The sequence below is a fragment of the Nannospalax galili genome, unplaced genomic scaffold, assembly GCF_000622305.1.
Source record: "Nannospalax galili isolate Female #2095 unplaced genomic scaffold, S.galili_v1.0 scaffold553, whole genome shotgun sequence".
Lineage (NCBI taxonomy): Eukaryota > Metazoa > Chordata > Mammalia > Rodentia > Spalacidae > Nannospalax > Nannospalax galili.
The window spans coordinates 5,969,927-5,985,263 of NW_008336313.1; the positions used below are offsets into that span (position 1 = coordinate 5,969,927).

General features: G+C 42.0%; 1 protein-coding gene across 4 annotated transcripts in view; it reads right to left on the reverse strand.

Moving 5' to 3' along the window:
* Alg6 (ALG6 alpha-1,3-glucosyltransferase) overlaps window positions 1-10,385 on the reverse strand; it is a 75,558-nt gene extending 65,173 nt beyond the window's left edge. For 2 of the 4 annotated variants that reach the window (XM_029562511.1, XM_029562514.1), the window contains exon 1: window positions 4,682-4,943. In XM_029562511.1, the coding sequence (XP_029418371.1) occupies window positions 4,682-4,763 (82 nt within the window). In that variant the 5' untranslated portion in view covers window positions 4,764-4,943. Of the gene's footprint in view, window positions 1-4,681; window positions 4,944-5,266; window positions 5,529-9,897; window positions 10,014-10,306 lie in introns of those variants that run through there. The other 2 variants (XM_029562512.1, XM_029562513.1) reach the window with 2 other exon arrangements.
* Window positions 10,386-15,337: the final 4,952 nt, after the last annotated feature.

The window sequence follows — 15,337 nt, forward strand, 5'->3', positions numbered from 1 at the left end:
GTAGGTAAGTGTACCTGTGTCGTGCAATGTCAACAGAGGTCAGAAGATGGCCATATTTTTAATAATTGCTATTCTGCAAAAAATTGTGCTATGAATGTTTCCTCAGCAGTCAATACAATTTCTAGGAAGAAAGATTACTGACATAAAGTAGCTTTCCTCAATTCAAGTGTTTTCTCTAAAGACACTGGTAATACTTTGGATCAATTATAAGAGAAATTGTGAATCTAAGAAATGATAAACAACAGGAGCTAAAATAAAAATCTGTCTACTCCCTATAGATTGTTTAAAAGCAACACACAATATTTATTCAATATTTTTATGTCTATGAAAATTACACAAGCAACATTAAAAAATAAGGGGTATAAATTTCAGAAAAAACTAAATCACAATAATATACTTAAGTAGTTTGTTAATGACACATGCATTTCCAAAAACAGAATAATGCAGCTAAAGCAAGCTGATCTGAATTTCCATACTAAAGAGTGATAGGGATCTCCATACACTACCCCAAGTACAACACTGGCTCACTGAGTACATTAAGTGGAAGGTATTTGAGAAGCAGCAGGTACAGAAAGATCTTTCTGACCTGTCCCTAAAGTAGGTCATAAGACCTTCAGGTAAAAAGTGCTTCAAAAAAATGAAAAGGCCAGGCCAGAGGAACCAAAAATCTATCATCTTATACCACTTTTATTACTTTTTTCTTTCTGTTTTTGTTATTTTGTTTTGTTTAAGACAGGGTCTCATATAGCTCAAGCTGGTCTTAATTCTCTGTGTAATTAAGGATGACCTTGTACTCCTCATCTACCTGCTTCCACCTCCCAAATGCTGAAATTACAGGGGTATGCCCCACCATACCCAGACTGAACCCAGAATCTCATGTAATCTAGGCAAGCACTCTACCAATTGAACTAAATCCCACCTCCATTTACAAAACAATCAAACTTAATTATTTTAGTGTGTTTTGCCTGCATGTATGTAAGTGCACCACGTGAATGCAATGTCCCGCAGAAGCCAGAAGAGGGTGCCAGATTCCCTGGAACTGGAGTTATAGATGGTTGTTAGCCATCATGTGGGTGCTGGGACCTGGTGCTCTGGAAGAACAGCAAGTGTTCTTAACCATGAAGCCATCTCCCCAGCACTCTAAACATTTAAATCTAAATGTTTCTTCAGTTTCTTGTTTCCTTATGAAGGCTCCCATGTCACATAAAACTTTGAGTAAATCTGTATGGTTATCTGTTAACTTGTCTTGTGTTACAGGAGCTCTAACAGGGAACCTAGAAGGACAAAGAGAAAAGACAAACATTTTCTCTCCTACAAATTACAAATGAAGATAAATCAAAAGGAAACTAAAATAAATACATTAATAGAAATTAAAACCAAAAAAATTTTTAATTAATTGTCTTAGTTATTTTTCTGTTGCTGTGATAAACTACCCTAACAAAAGCAAATTAGGAAGGGTTTTTTGTTTTGTTTTTCTCAGCCTCTTAATCATTGCCCCTTATACTGAGGCAGTCAGTAGTTAAATCTGTTTTCTTGAGACCAGATGTGGTGCCACACGCCTTTAAATCCCAGCACTTGGGAGGCAGAGACAGGCAGATCTGAGTTCAAGGCCCGCCTGGTCTATATAGTAAGTTCCATGCCAGCTGGGGCTACAGGGAAACCCTGTATCAAAAAGAACAACAACAAAAAAAACAGATGAGACTTCAGTTTCCAGCAATATACCAAATTTAGTGTTCAGTAAACTTCCAGTAAAAATCCTATATAATATTTAAAAATAAACATATGTAAGTGAACATAGTGGTATATGCCTATAATCCCAGAGCTTGGGAGATAGAGACAGGAGAATCAGGAGTTCAAGGACATCCTTGACTACATAAGGAGTACAAGGCCACCCTAGACTACATGAGACCTTGTCTCAAAGAACATATACATGTTAAATATAGATCTTATGTTAGTGTGTTACACATTATAAAATACAAATCTTGTAAATATATATACAATTTTAATGTAGTGCTGAACTAGCAGTAGCATAAGAGATAGCCTTAGAGGATAGAAATAACAGCAACAACAAAAAAGTGTAGTTCTAGAGCATTTGCTCTGAGGTATTCATCATTTTTGCTGGTCTAGAGCCCTGCTACTAAGAAGCCCTATGCAGTGAGTAAGGGCGCAAGGCCTAGGCCTGAACAGATGAAATCAAAGCCAGAGAACCCTCTGTTGGGATTAAGGCATGTGGCTTTGGGGAGATGGTAAAAGAAGTATCTCTGCCTTGACTCTTAATACACAAAACTATCCTCTGAAAACTCCTCACCATAGCTTGCTGTCACCTACTTTGGGGCTCTATTCATACCAAATACATGGCCCAAAGAAATTGTACGTTGAAAAAAAAAGTTGTATGTTGATAAGTTGGTTCAACTTTTGTTAGCAGTACCCTAGATGCCTAGGAGGAGGCAACTGGAACCCTCTATGGAGAAATACACGGTAAACTCAGGCCTGAGAGAATTTTCAGATAAAACGTTCAAGCACATAAACTCACCTTAAAAAAATAAAAATCACTAAACTTGAAGGAATAAAAAGAGGCAGCAAAAACAGTGTGAATCACACTACAGATACTAGAATTTTTATATAGGGCTGAGCCTGGTAACACAGTTCTGTAAGCCCTGGTGCTTAGAGGTTGAGGTAAGAGGATGGCATGTTCCAGGCCTGCTTGAGCTACATAGTGATTCCAAGACCACACCAGGCACATTAGTGAAACACTGTCTCAAAATAAAATATAAAGGGAAGCAGGGGACTGATATGACCAAAATATCTTGTATACATGTATGAAATTCTCAAGAATGAATAATAAATATTTTTTAAACTTGCCTGTCTAGTAGCCCAAGCCTTCCAACTTTTTATGAAACTCACTATGTAGACCAGGCTGGCCTTGAACTCACAGAGATCCGCCTGCCTCTGCTTCCTGAGTAATGGGATTAAAGGCATGCGCCACCACGCCCGGCTCAATAATTGACTTTTAAGATAGGACATAATCATATAAGTCTTAGAACAAGGAATTTATTTTTTATTTTTGAGACAGGCTCTCTTGTACTCCTGGCTAGCCTCAAACCCATTGGTAGTTAAAGCTGGCTTTGAACTCTAGATCCTCCTGCCTCAGCCTCCATGTGGGAGATTTTAGGCATGTGCCACCACAGCCAGCCAAAGCAAAGAACTTTTCTTCAGCTCACAACAGAAGGGGATACCAGAGAGATTTAGTCTCTTGTTTTCTTCAGCATCTTTTCAACGTCTTCTCATATCTTTAAACAGATTAGTAATACTTTTTTTTTTTTTTTTTTTTTTGGTCTTTTTGAGACAGGGTTTCCCTGTAGCCCCAGCTGTCCTGGAACTCACTATGTAGACCAGACTGGCCTTGAACTCACAGAGATCCACCTGCCTCTGCCACCTGAGGGCTGGGATCAAAGGTGTGTGCCACCACGCCCGGCTCATATTTGTACATTTTTGTCCCCATTTGGTGGCACTGTTTTGGGGAGTCTTAAAGGTGTGGCTATGCTGGAGGAAACACGTCACTGGGGATGGACTTAAGAGTTCTTAAGCCTTGCCAGATCTCCAGTCGTTCTCTTGCATCCTATGCCTTCTTGAAAATGTAGAGCCTAGCTTCCACTCCTCCTCCAGCCACCTCTGGCACCATGCCTCCCTGCCATGATGGACTCCTGCCCCTTTGGAACTGTAAGCTAAATAAATTCTTCCTTCTATAAGTTGCTTTGGTCAGTATTTCTATTACAGCAACAGAAAAGTAACTAATACATTTTCCTACAATCGTTTTTCACTACTCTAAAAATTTTTCAACAACCAAATTTGCCTCAATATATGTATACCAAAACTCCAGCCACTTCCTCCCATCTTAGTCCTTTAGTGCAGCTTTTTCTTTAGTAGTTATGTCACTCTAATACTAAATACAAATAACCATTTCTCTTGTGCCACTATTATGTCTTTGCACAGGCCCCCACTCTAGAACACTCTATCCACTCCATTTGTCTAGCAATTCTGACTAGTCCCTAAAACCTTGAAATCATACATCTTTTCTGAAGTTGTCTCTCTGCATCTTAATCAGTCACTTCTCTACTATTACCTTTGTCCCTCAATCTCTTTTCTAAATTATAACAATCACACTGTACTGTGTACCATGACCACTTGTCTACTAAGACCATGTTCTTTATTAAGTCAACACTCACTTTGTATTTCTAGTGCCTAGCATGCGTGAGGCAGGTGGATTTCTGTGAGTTTGAGACCAGCCTAAACTACATAGTATGCTATCATTAGGGCTATACAGTGAGAGCCTGCCTCAAAAAAATTTTTTTGACATGTATTTTTTAGCCTAAACAATAAAGCCCAAAATTCTATTTTAGTCAAAAAACCTGAAAACTGTTAAAAAAAAAAAAAACTAGGAAAAGAAACCAACTCAAAGAAATATTTACTAGAGAGATGGCTCAGTGGTTAAGAGCACTGGCTGCTCTTGCAGAAGACCTGGGTTAAGTTCCCAGCATCCACATGGTGGCTAACAACCATCTATAACTCCAGTACCAGGAGATCTAACACCCTTTCTGGCCTCTGTGGGCACCTGCACCATGTGACATACACTCAAAGAGACACACACACATAAATAAAAATCTTTTTTTAAATATATTACCTGAATAGGAATTAAGAGAGACCGTCCACCGTACTGTGAGCCCCACTAAGACCACTATTGTCATCCAGTACCACTTCTCCATAGTTCCTCAAATTCGGAAGGAAAACAAGACGAGGGCCAGAACACTTTCAACAAAGCTGTTCACTTATTTCTCTGATCAGAGAAATATTATCATTTCTTCAGAATTAGGATGTTGAGAGGATTTTAAATGATGCTTCACTTCAAAACAATAAAAAACTGATTACATCTGTGGAGAAGTTGCCTAGGGAGAAAAAACAAACAAAAAACAAGATTTAGCTCAGCACACCACCATAACAATGAACCCAGTAAGTCAAGTAGAAAGATGGAGGGTTGAGAGGGAGGGCATGGATTGGGGAGAGATGGCTCAGTGGTTAAGAACACTGGCTGCTCTTGCAGAAGACCTGGGTTAAGTTCCCAGCATCCACATGGTGGCTAACAACCATCTATAACTCCAGTACCAGGAGATCTAACACCCTTTCTGGCCTCTGTGGGCACCTGCACCATGTGACATACACTCAAAGAGACACACACACATAAATAAAAATCTTTTTTTAAATATATTACCTGAATAGGAATTAAGAGAGACCGTCCACCGTACTGTGAGCCCCACTAAGACCACTATTGTCATCCAGTACCACTTCTCCATAGTTCCTCAAATTCGGAAGGAAAACAAGACGAGGGCCAGAACACTTTCAACAAAGCTGTTCACTTATTTCTCTGATCAGAGAAATATTATCATTTCTTCAGAATTAGGATGTTGAGAGGATTTTAAATGATGCTTCACTTCAAAACAATAAAAAACTGATTACATCTGTGGAGAAGTTGCCTAGGGAGAAAAAACAAACAAAAAACAAGATTTAGCTCAGCACACCACCATAACAATGAACCCAGTAAGTCAAGTAGAAAGATGGAGGGTTGAGAGGGAGGGCATGGATTGGGTGGTCACAGAGTGCTTCATAGTCCCAGAATTGGGAAATATATTTTACAGAGAACTGCCTTTTGAAGTATGACTCAAAGAATCTAAAGATAAAGGTTTGTTCTCACAAGTGAATACTCCCGAGGGTTTCAGGTAGTAACTCAGTCAATTCTATCTACAATATGGGTTACCTGCAAGCACACAGCTGTAATCAACACTCAAAAGGCTGAGACATGAGTTCAAGACCAGCCTGGACTACACACTAAGAAAGTATCTTAAGAAAACAAAAAGACCACAGAGGTAGACAAACGGCGATGATCTTTGTACAAAGAAAAGGAGGAATTCTGCCTTTGCACTGAGTCTGGAAAAGCTTTCCAGTAATGTAATTTCTGTATTTTAATTTTTACTTCTTTTCTCTCAAAATATCTATGCACTAATCACATGAGCCCTTCATGTGAGAGAAATGAACTTTCTTTATATATTTTTTTATTTTTATTTTATGCGTATGAATGTATTGCCTGTGTGTATGTGAGTGCACCCGTGTTGTGCAATGCTGCGGAGGTCAGAAGAGGGCATCGGATGACCCTGGAACTGGAGTTAAGGACGGTTCGTAGCCGCCGGGTGGGTGCTGGGAATCGAACCTGGGTCCTCTGCAAGAGCAGTCAGTGCCCTTAATCACTGAGCCATCTCTCCAGCCCAAGAGAAATGTTCTCTTTTTTTTTTTTTGTCTTTTCGAGACAGGGTCTCCCTGTAGCCCCAGCTGTCCTAGAAAGCACTATGTAGACCAGGCTGGCCTTGAACTCACAGAGACCCCCCTGCCTCTACCTCCTGAGGGCTGGGATTAAAGGCATGCGCCACCACGCCCGGCTGAACTCTTTTTTAAAAAGTTTATTTTTGTTTTATGTGTATGAGTGTATCATCTGCATGTAGGTAGGTACACTCATGTCATGCAATGGCCTCAGAGGTCAGAAGAGGGCATCAGATTCCTGGGAACTGGGGTTATAGTTGTTAGCTGTCATATGGGTACTGGGAATCAAAGTAGGGTCCTCTGCAAAAGCAATCAGTGCCCCTAACCACTGAGCAAACTCTCCAGCCCAAAGAAATGAACTTTCCAAAAAAAAAAAAATCAGTAAGAATGCCCTAAACCTTAAAAGAGAAAATACGAAAGCAGGAAAATCCAAGTAAACACCTAGAAAGTTTCCCCCCACTCTTCCTACTTTTTTCCTTCAGTTTAGTTTATTTCAGTTTTGTTGTTTCTGTGGTGCTGTGGACGGAACCCCAGGGCCTTACCATACTAGATTAGGTGAGTACTCTCATCACTGATTTTGAGGGTTAAGAATAAGAATCAAATTGACACTTTCCCATTTGAAAAAGAGGGCCATTTAAACCATAAGATACACTTTAATTCAAATGTATTCAGAAAAATATAATAAATCAACTGAGCGCTTTAGGAGAAAATTAGAACATTTTACCTCTTAAGTCATTTTCTTATGGGGCTGGAGAAATGGCTCAGTGGTTAAGAGCACTGGCTACTCTTGCAAAGGACCCAGGTTCGCTTCCCAGCACTCACATGGTGGCTAACAACTATCCATAACTCCACTTTCAGGGGATCTGACGCCCTCTTCTGACCTCCGTATTTTCTTAAATACATCAGGGGGCTAGAAAGATGGCTCAGGTATTATGAAGTTTTGCTCTTTTTTTAAAAAATATTTTATTATTAGTATTTTTTAACGTGTATGAGTGTATTACCTGCACGTATGTGAGTGCGCCCATGTTGTGCAATGCCGCGGAGGTCAGAAGAAGGCACTGAATTCCCTGGAACTGGAGTTATGGACAGATGTAAGGTGCCATGTGGGTGCTGGAAATTGAACCTGGATCCTCTGCAAGAGCAGCCAGTGAGGGCTCTAACTGCTGAGTCATCTCCAGTCCCATTTTTTAAAAAATTTTATATATATGAGTGTATTGCTTGCATGTAAATGCACCCGTGTCGTACAGTGCCCACAAAGGTCAGATGAGGGTGTCAGATTCCCCTGGAACTAGAGTTACAGATGGCTGTTAGCCTCCATTTGGGCACTGAGAATTGAACCAGGGTCTTCTGCAAGAGCAGCCAGTGCTCTTAACTGCTGAGCCATCTCTGCAGCCCAACTTTTAATTTTTTTTAATTTAAATTTAAATTTAAAATTTTTAAGAAATCAAAAGCCAACTCCAGAACTCAGAGTTAGCATCTGCTCAGGCAGAACTCAGCACTGAGTGAGGACATATGGCTCCACTCTTCAGACTTGGATGACATAAACTCCCTTCCTCTCTCCTCCTCCTGCCAGCATTTCACCTTTGGTCATTCCCCTGCTCCTCAGAAATGCCATCCCACAGACAAGGTAAAAATGAAATTAAATCATTTCCAATGTTGATTCTGGATTGACACACACATTATAGACTACTATAAACTATTCAAATTCTTGTTTAGTCTACTGTTTAAAGCCCTTTTTATCAACATGCTGATATATTTATGTGTGTGCATATATACATATATATATATTCTGCATTGCAATACTATGATCTAAGGTATACTTAAAATTTATAATTCAAATGCTAATTTCTGAATAATTAAATGTGGCTTTATTATACACAGTTAATTGAACATGTATAGTTTAATATTCTAACTAGAATTTAAGTCACTGATACAACCAAGTCAATTTGTCCACAGTTCCAGATAATCATATTTTCTCAGGAAACTTAACAAAAATAAGTCTACCAATAATACTTAATAATCATCATAATGAACTTATATAATGTGATGCTTGAAGAATATCATGGTGACCAAGTCTGCTAGGAGCCCAATGATGGAAACAATAATAGCAAAGACTCAAATCGAAAAAGTTGTGTCTACCATCTATGGATAGACTAACTCCAGAAATAGCAGGGATAAATTCAAGTAAATTCAGAGAGATCAAGTGTGTGATTACTGAATAGAAGGCAGTAGATAACTGCTAATAATCATCAGTTTGCATGGACTTACAACTGATGACCAATGTAACAGGCAATTTAATTATCAAGAAAACTTGGCTAGGAGTACAGTTCAGTGGTAGAACACATGCTTAGCATGCACACGGTTCTGGGTTTAATCCTCAGTACTAATTAAATAAACACTGGGGAAAGTTTTGTAAGAATCAGAACTGTCCAAAAACAAAATGTGCTTCTTCTTAAGAAACTTCTTTAAGAGGTTCTGACAGAGACTGGTTGACTACTTGACAGGAATATTTTGGATGTAAGAGAGTGAAGACAGGATTTTGCTAAGCAGCCTGGAGTGGCCACAACTTGTGATCCTCCTGCCTCAGATTTCCAAACACCAGGATTACATGTATGCACTACACCTGGCTCCACAGAAATATTTTTTAAGAGTCAGAATAAAGGACTAATTTCTGTAGAGTCCTCTTAATCTGATTTAGTATCTGCCCAGCACTAATAATTTTTGCCACATCTGCAAGGCTTCTCTGATGAATGAAATAGAAAGGTTTTCATGTTCTATACACATGGGTCATGCACAGTCAAAACATCAAAATCATCTTTCTTAAATTTACACACTTAAAATGAAATCCCAGCCATAGCCTTTCATGATCTGACCTCTTCCCTGTCAAGTTCGTTCAAATTCAGTTCCTTTCCACTGTCTGCTTGAAATACTATTAACTCTGCTCCTGGTTAATCTTTTGCTCTCAAGTCATTCCCATAAAAATATCATCAGCCCGAACTAAAATTTTCTGACTTTCTTGTTTCTATCATTGCCTTTTCTTCCTAATTCTTTTCATTATCAGAACTTTATTTTTCACACAACATAGAACATTCTCACACATAATTGTGAGTAAACTAGACACCAAAGAAACAGGGCTCCATTAACGTGGTGTTAGAAATTCGGAAAGAGGTTACCTAAGGGGTGGGGAGGGTGGTTGATGGGAGGAGGTCTCCAGAGGTTTTGTGAGACGCTGTGAATATTGTTTCTTGAGTTGACTGGTGGTCAGTTAAAAGATGTGTTCACTATGTGATAAATCAACAGGTAACAACTCCAGGTGTGTGTACAATATTGTTCCACCTGTATTATTCAGACAAAAAGTGTAAAAGGAAAAGACATTTGTCATCTAGAATAAAAGTGCCATGAGAGCAGGGAACCTACTATTTGTTGAATAGAGACGTGGGGGGCGGGGGAGACAGAGAAACTGCTGAGTCCCGTATGGTTACTTGGGGACTTAACTGCTCCCTTCGCCTTAAGTAGTAAAAGCTTTGCCACCTGCAAGCGCAGCCCAGGAGCATTCTCTGGAAGAGGCCGGCAGGTGCCGGAGAACCGGCACCGGGAGCACCAGCGAGAGCACTCCGACAGAGGCCAGGCCGCCGATGTCCAGGCTCGGCTCCCTTCCCGCAGAGCGACCCCCGGGGCTCCTCGGCCCTGGCTCCGGATGGCCAGCCCGCCAAGACTGCAGGGACAGGGTCCGCAGGGCCGCCCCGGGGCGCGTCCCCACCACGGTTGTCCCCGCCACACGCCGAGGGCCCGGGCTGGACTGGAGGCCTCGCGGCGCGTCCCCGAGAGCTACCCGGCTGGGAGCCGATCCGCCAGCTCGCGCCCGCTGCTGGCGCATGCCGAGTCACCGACACCTCTCCATGCTGGCCGCGTCTGGACCTCGGCAACCCAGGGTTCTTACCAGCCGCCAGCCGCTCGAATTCGCGCCTACAGAGAGCCAGCTAGAGCGCCTGCGCACACGCAGCCGGTCCGGAACAGGCGCGAGCCCGAGAGGCGAGGGGCGGGGCGAGGCATGAGGGGCGGGGCACGAGCGGCCGGAACCCGAGAGGCCCGGCCGCCGGGGTTAGGCCTGGGGCAGGTGGAAAGCCCCTTGCTCCTCTTTCCCGGGATCCCGGCCAAGGCCGGGGAGGCTGGCTAGCCTAGGGATTCCTGTGAGGGGCGGGTCCTGCCTGTTCCGCAGAGTAGCCAGCCGTTGGCTGGCCTTCGCCCTCCGCGGCAGGTCTTCCTTCTGGGCCTATGACCTCCAGCAGCCTCCAAACCAGCGTACTTCACTTCGTGCTGGGCGAAGAGCACTGCTTTAGTAAGGCCGAGGAACCATTCTCCAGAGCCTCTGGGTTGAGCCCAAGAACAGCACTAGCCAGCCGTGGGGAGCCTGAGGAAAGAGGATGAGGAGGTCAGCCTGAGCTAAAAGACCCTGTCCCTGACCCGCCTGAAAATAGTCCCGAAATAGCCACTGTGCCTACCCCATCAGGCAGCTTGAATTACCTATTCACTCATTTGCCAAAAATATTCAGGAAATACCCTCAAACCCTACCTCAGAATTTAGCCATTCTGCAGACCCCAACCCCTCTATAAATATCAGCAGATACAAGTTGCTATGACAGAGTCGCTTTGTTTGGGATGTATTTGTGGATATGTATGCAGGTACATGAGTACATATGTGCATGTGGAGGCCAAAGGTCGACGTTCAGTGTTTTCCTCTATTGCTCCCCACGTTATTTCACTTAACCAGTGAGCTCCAGGGATCCGCCTGTCTCTGCCTCCCCTACCCATCCCCAAACCCCTCAGCGCTAGAGTTACCAACACTGGCCACAGTGTAAGGCTTTTATGTAGCTGCTGGGGATCGGAACTCAGATCCTGATGCTTGTGGGGCTAGCACTTTACCAACTGAGCCATCTCACTAGCCCATGATATTAGCTCTTGAGTAAATGGATGTTTGAGCACGCCAGGCTTCAGGTTCTTCATCTGTGAAATGAATTAGTAGGGCTACTTGAACATCCCAATGTGAAATATTCTTCTGTTTAACAGACCACAGACACACACCTGTAATCCCAGCACTTGAAAGGTAGAAGCAAGAAGGCCAGTCTTGGCTACCTGTGATCTTGTCTCAATAAGCAAAAAAAAACCCATCAACACTATAACAAGCTATTGTCAAACCCCCTCTTACAAAATTTATTCTTTGAAAAGCATTGTCACAGGCAAAATGATAGAAAGCAATAGAAAGGATCACTTACAAAGTGTCACTTTAGTGGTGCTCACAGTACTGTGCAAGCTAGGAGAGACAGCTCATTTTAAACTATCAGGAAATGCTTTGTCCTGGAGGAGTCACCTGAGCTATGAAGGGAAAACTGTGCATAAAGAAATAAAGCCAAGAGCATGAGCATCGAAATCAGTAGAAATTATTGAAGCCAAAACTGTGGCAGCTGAGAAGTGCAGAACATTTCTCCCAGTTACATGGTAGGTGATGAAAGAGGAAAGGGGTGATTATGGAGAACTCTGAGTGCCAGGCTGTGTGTTGGAATTATTCAGTGATCAGTAAGGAGCCATTAAGTGATGTTTAGCAGGGAGTCAAGTGTATGGAACAATGTTAGAGGAAACATAAACTGGTGATAAATGGACCAGATGAATCAGAGGGAGAGGCAGAGAGAGGTCTTATAGTCCACAGACAAGGGCATGAACTGAGATGGTAATAGCAGAACTAGAAAGGAGCAATGCAAGAGGGGGAATGCACAGGTCTTTGTTACATACTAAGGAGGAGGAAGAAGTAAAACAGGAAGGAAGACAGAATAGCTTGCAAGGTTTCAAGTTCTTAGGTGAACTGATAGACCTTGGAAGGCTTGGGGAAGTTGACTTGGAGGAAGATGCTACTCTGTATTGAATTTGATGTGACATCAACACAAAAATAGAAATACTTGGGTGTCAGTTATGAATCAGAACCCAACCCAGAAAAGAAGTTGAAGCTAAAGATAGATGGGATGTTTTCATTTGCTGAAGAATGAGGAAGCTGGTATGGAAGGAACACAGACAACTGCACTTGAGTAAACACATGCTTACTCCTTGAGGAGGAAGATGAGCTGAGGCAGTACATTGCGTGGCTATAAATACAGGGAGAAAATTGGGACATTGCAGGACCATCTATACTAAACACCTTGGGAATAAGAACCATGTTGGCAGATATGACAACAAAAGTTATGTTTTACTGAGTCTAAGCTTCTGCCAGTCAAAAGGAACAGAACTGCTATTTTATGTACCAGTAAGATCAGAAGAAAAGAAAGCTACTATTTAAACTAGTAGTGGCCAGGTAGGCATGGTGGTGCAAGCCTTTAATTCCAGCAAGCTAGAGTCAGAGGCAGGCTGATCTCTGTGAGATGGAACCTAGTCTACATATAGAGTTCCAGGCAAGCTGAGGCTACAGGGAGACCCTGCCTCAAAAAAACAAAATAAGTACATAAACCTGTAATTATTGTAAAGCATATAATGCAGATGTTCATATATATGAGAAAAATATGCATCTTTTTTATTTTATGTGTATGAGTGTATTGCTTGCATGTATGTAAGTGCACCCATGTCATGCAATGCCCACGGAGGTCAGAAGAATGTGTTGGATTCCCCTCAAACTGGAGTTACTTTGGATGGTTGTTAGCTACAAAGTGGGTGCTGGGAATCAAACCCCAGTCCTCTGTAAGAGCAGCCAGTGCTCTTAACTGTTGAGCCATCCCTCCAGCCCCAAAATATCCATTTTAAAGTGATAAAAAGTTGTCAGCGCCCCCTTTCTACTTTCCAAGCCAAATACTTTCTAGCTCAGTATTTAGTACAAAGTTGGTACCTACTCATTAAACAAACTGAGGAACTTCAAAGCCTCTAATACACAGCTGAACTGCTCCACCAATGCCATTTACATATCAGCACCTGCTCCTTCTCTCCAGTAGGTACTGTCTTTCTCCTCTGAATGTTCAGTACCTATAAATAACAGAAGCTAAGTAAGTGCATTTTGAATGATAACATTTACCATCAGCAAAAAAAAAAAAAAAAAGAAAAAAGAAAAAAAGATAAGCCATAGCAAAACTGTTGAGCAGATCCAGTTTATAAGATGTATAGAATGGTAGTTAAGAACTAGCATCTAGGTATAAGGTGGGGGCTGGTTAGAGGAGATGGGTTGTTATTGGGGTATGTTTGGAAAGGCATATTAAAAGGAGGAGCTGGGGATGTAGCTCAATTGGTAAAATGCTTACACAAAACCCTAGGTTTAATCCCCGGTATCATATAAAACTGGGTACTGGAACCCTCTAGGCCTAGTCCTGCCCTGACCTCCTTTTACTTCCCTGGGCTGCACAGCCTCCAGTGTCCTGATCCCAGAACCTTCCCTGGGTGAGTCCAGCGTGCCCACCATGCCTTGACTCCCAGAGCCTCTTTCACATTTCCAGCTCCCCCACCATGTCTCTCCTCCTAGCCTGGGTACAGGCCCATTTCTTCTCTTGGCACCCCAGACACCAGGGCTAACCTCTTGGCCCAGAGCCACCACTGCTTCCTGATCCTTTGCATCCAGACCAACCCAGTTCCTCCCTGCAGCCCCCAGGAACCCTCTGGGCCTGGTCCCACCCTCACCTCCCTTTAGTTCCCTGGGTGGCACAGCCACTAGCTTCCTGAGACCAGCATCTATCCTGGGCCCTTCTCTCAGGCCAACCCAGCCCCCAAATTCCTGAGGGCAGCATCTTTCCTGGAGGGACCTAGACCTTAGGAGAAAGCCTGAGAGCATCTGAGCCTCATCTCACTTGGGACTCTGTGGGAACTCCTGAAGACAAAAGCAATTAGGCCACTCCAATACAAAATCAAAAGAGAGCCTGAAGCCTAGCTTTTCATGCCCAACAAGTAAACCACAAAGGCAAATAAAGATTACAAAAAGAAGCAGATCTAAACTCAACAAAGGAAGGCTTGAGTCTCACACAAGAATCAGAAACTGTGAAGGAAATTCACGTCAAGTCACAGAGGAAAAATAATAACATGAAAAACCAAAATAATATATCCCCACAACGTACCAATAGTCCTCTAGAGGAGTACAATGAGAACTCCTAGAGATAACACAGGACATGGAACTCAACAATAATAAACATGATAAAAGAATTCAGTGAATTTAAAGAACACACAAATCAAAGAATATGATCCTGTTATACCAGTCTTTACACCAGGACTCATCACCATACTGTAGAGACACCTGTACACCATGTTTGTTGCTGCTATTTTCACAATAGCTAAGAAATGGAAACAACCCAAATGTCTCCCAACTGATGAATGGGAAATGAAAAACAGAATATCAAAACTAGACAATTAAAGTGGAGGAATTAGACCACTTACGCAAAGATTATGAAAAATTTAAGAAAACACAAATGGAATGTGCAAGAATTGTGTGACGCTTATGAATCATAGCCATACAGGAAGGAGAAGAATCTCAAGATAATGGTATGGAACACATCATCAACAGGATTGTAAAAGAAAATTTCCCAAAATTAAAAAAAAAGACATGCCCATACAAATATAAGAAGCATACAGAATGCCAAATAGACAGGACCAGAAAAACTCTCCATGGCACATCATAGTAAAAACACTAAACGTTCAGAACAAAGAGACAATATTGAAAGCTGCAAAAGAAAAACAAGTCACATATAAAGGAAAACCTATCAGGATTACAGCTGACTTTTCAGTGCAAATTTTGAAAGCCAGAAGAGCCTGGACCAAAGTATTCCTAGTTCTAAATGACCACAGATGCCAACCCAGATTACTATATCCAGCCAAAATGTCTATTATAGTTGAAGGGGAAAGAAAAATCTTCCATGACATAAATAGGCTGAAAGAATTCATGTCCACAAAGAAGCCCTTCAGAAAATTCTTGAAGCAATACAAAGAGCTGAAGAAAGGAATAACTATACACAAGGGG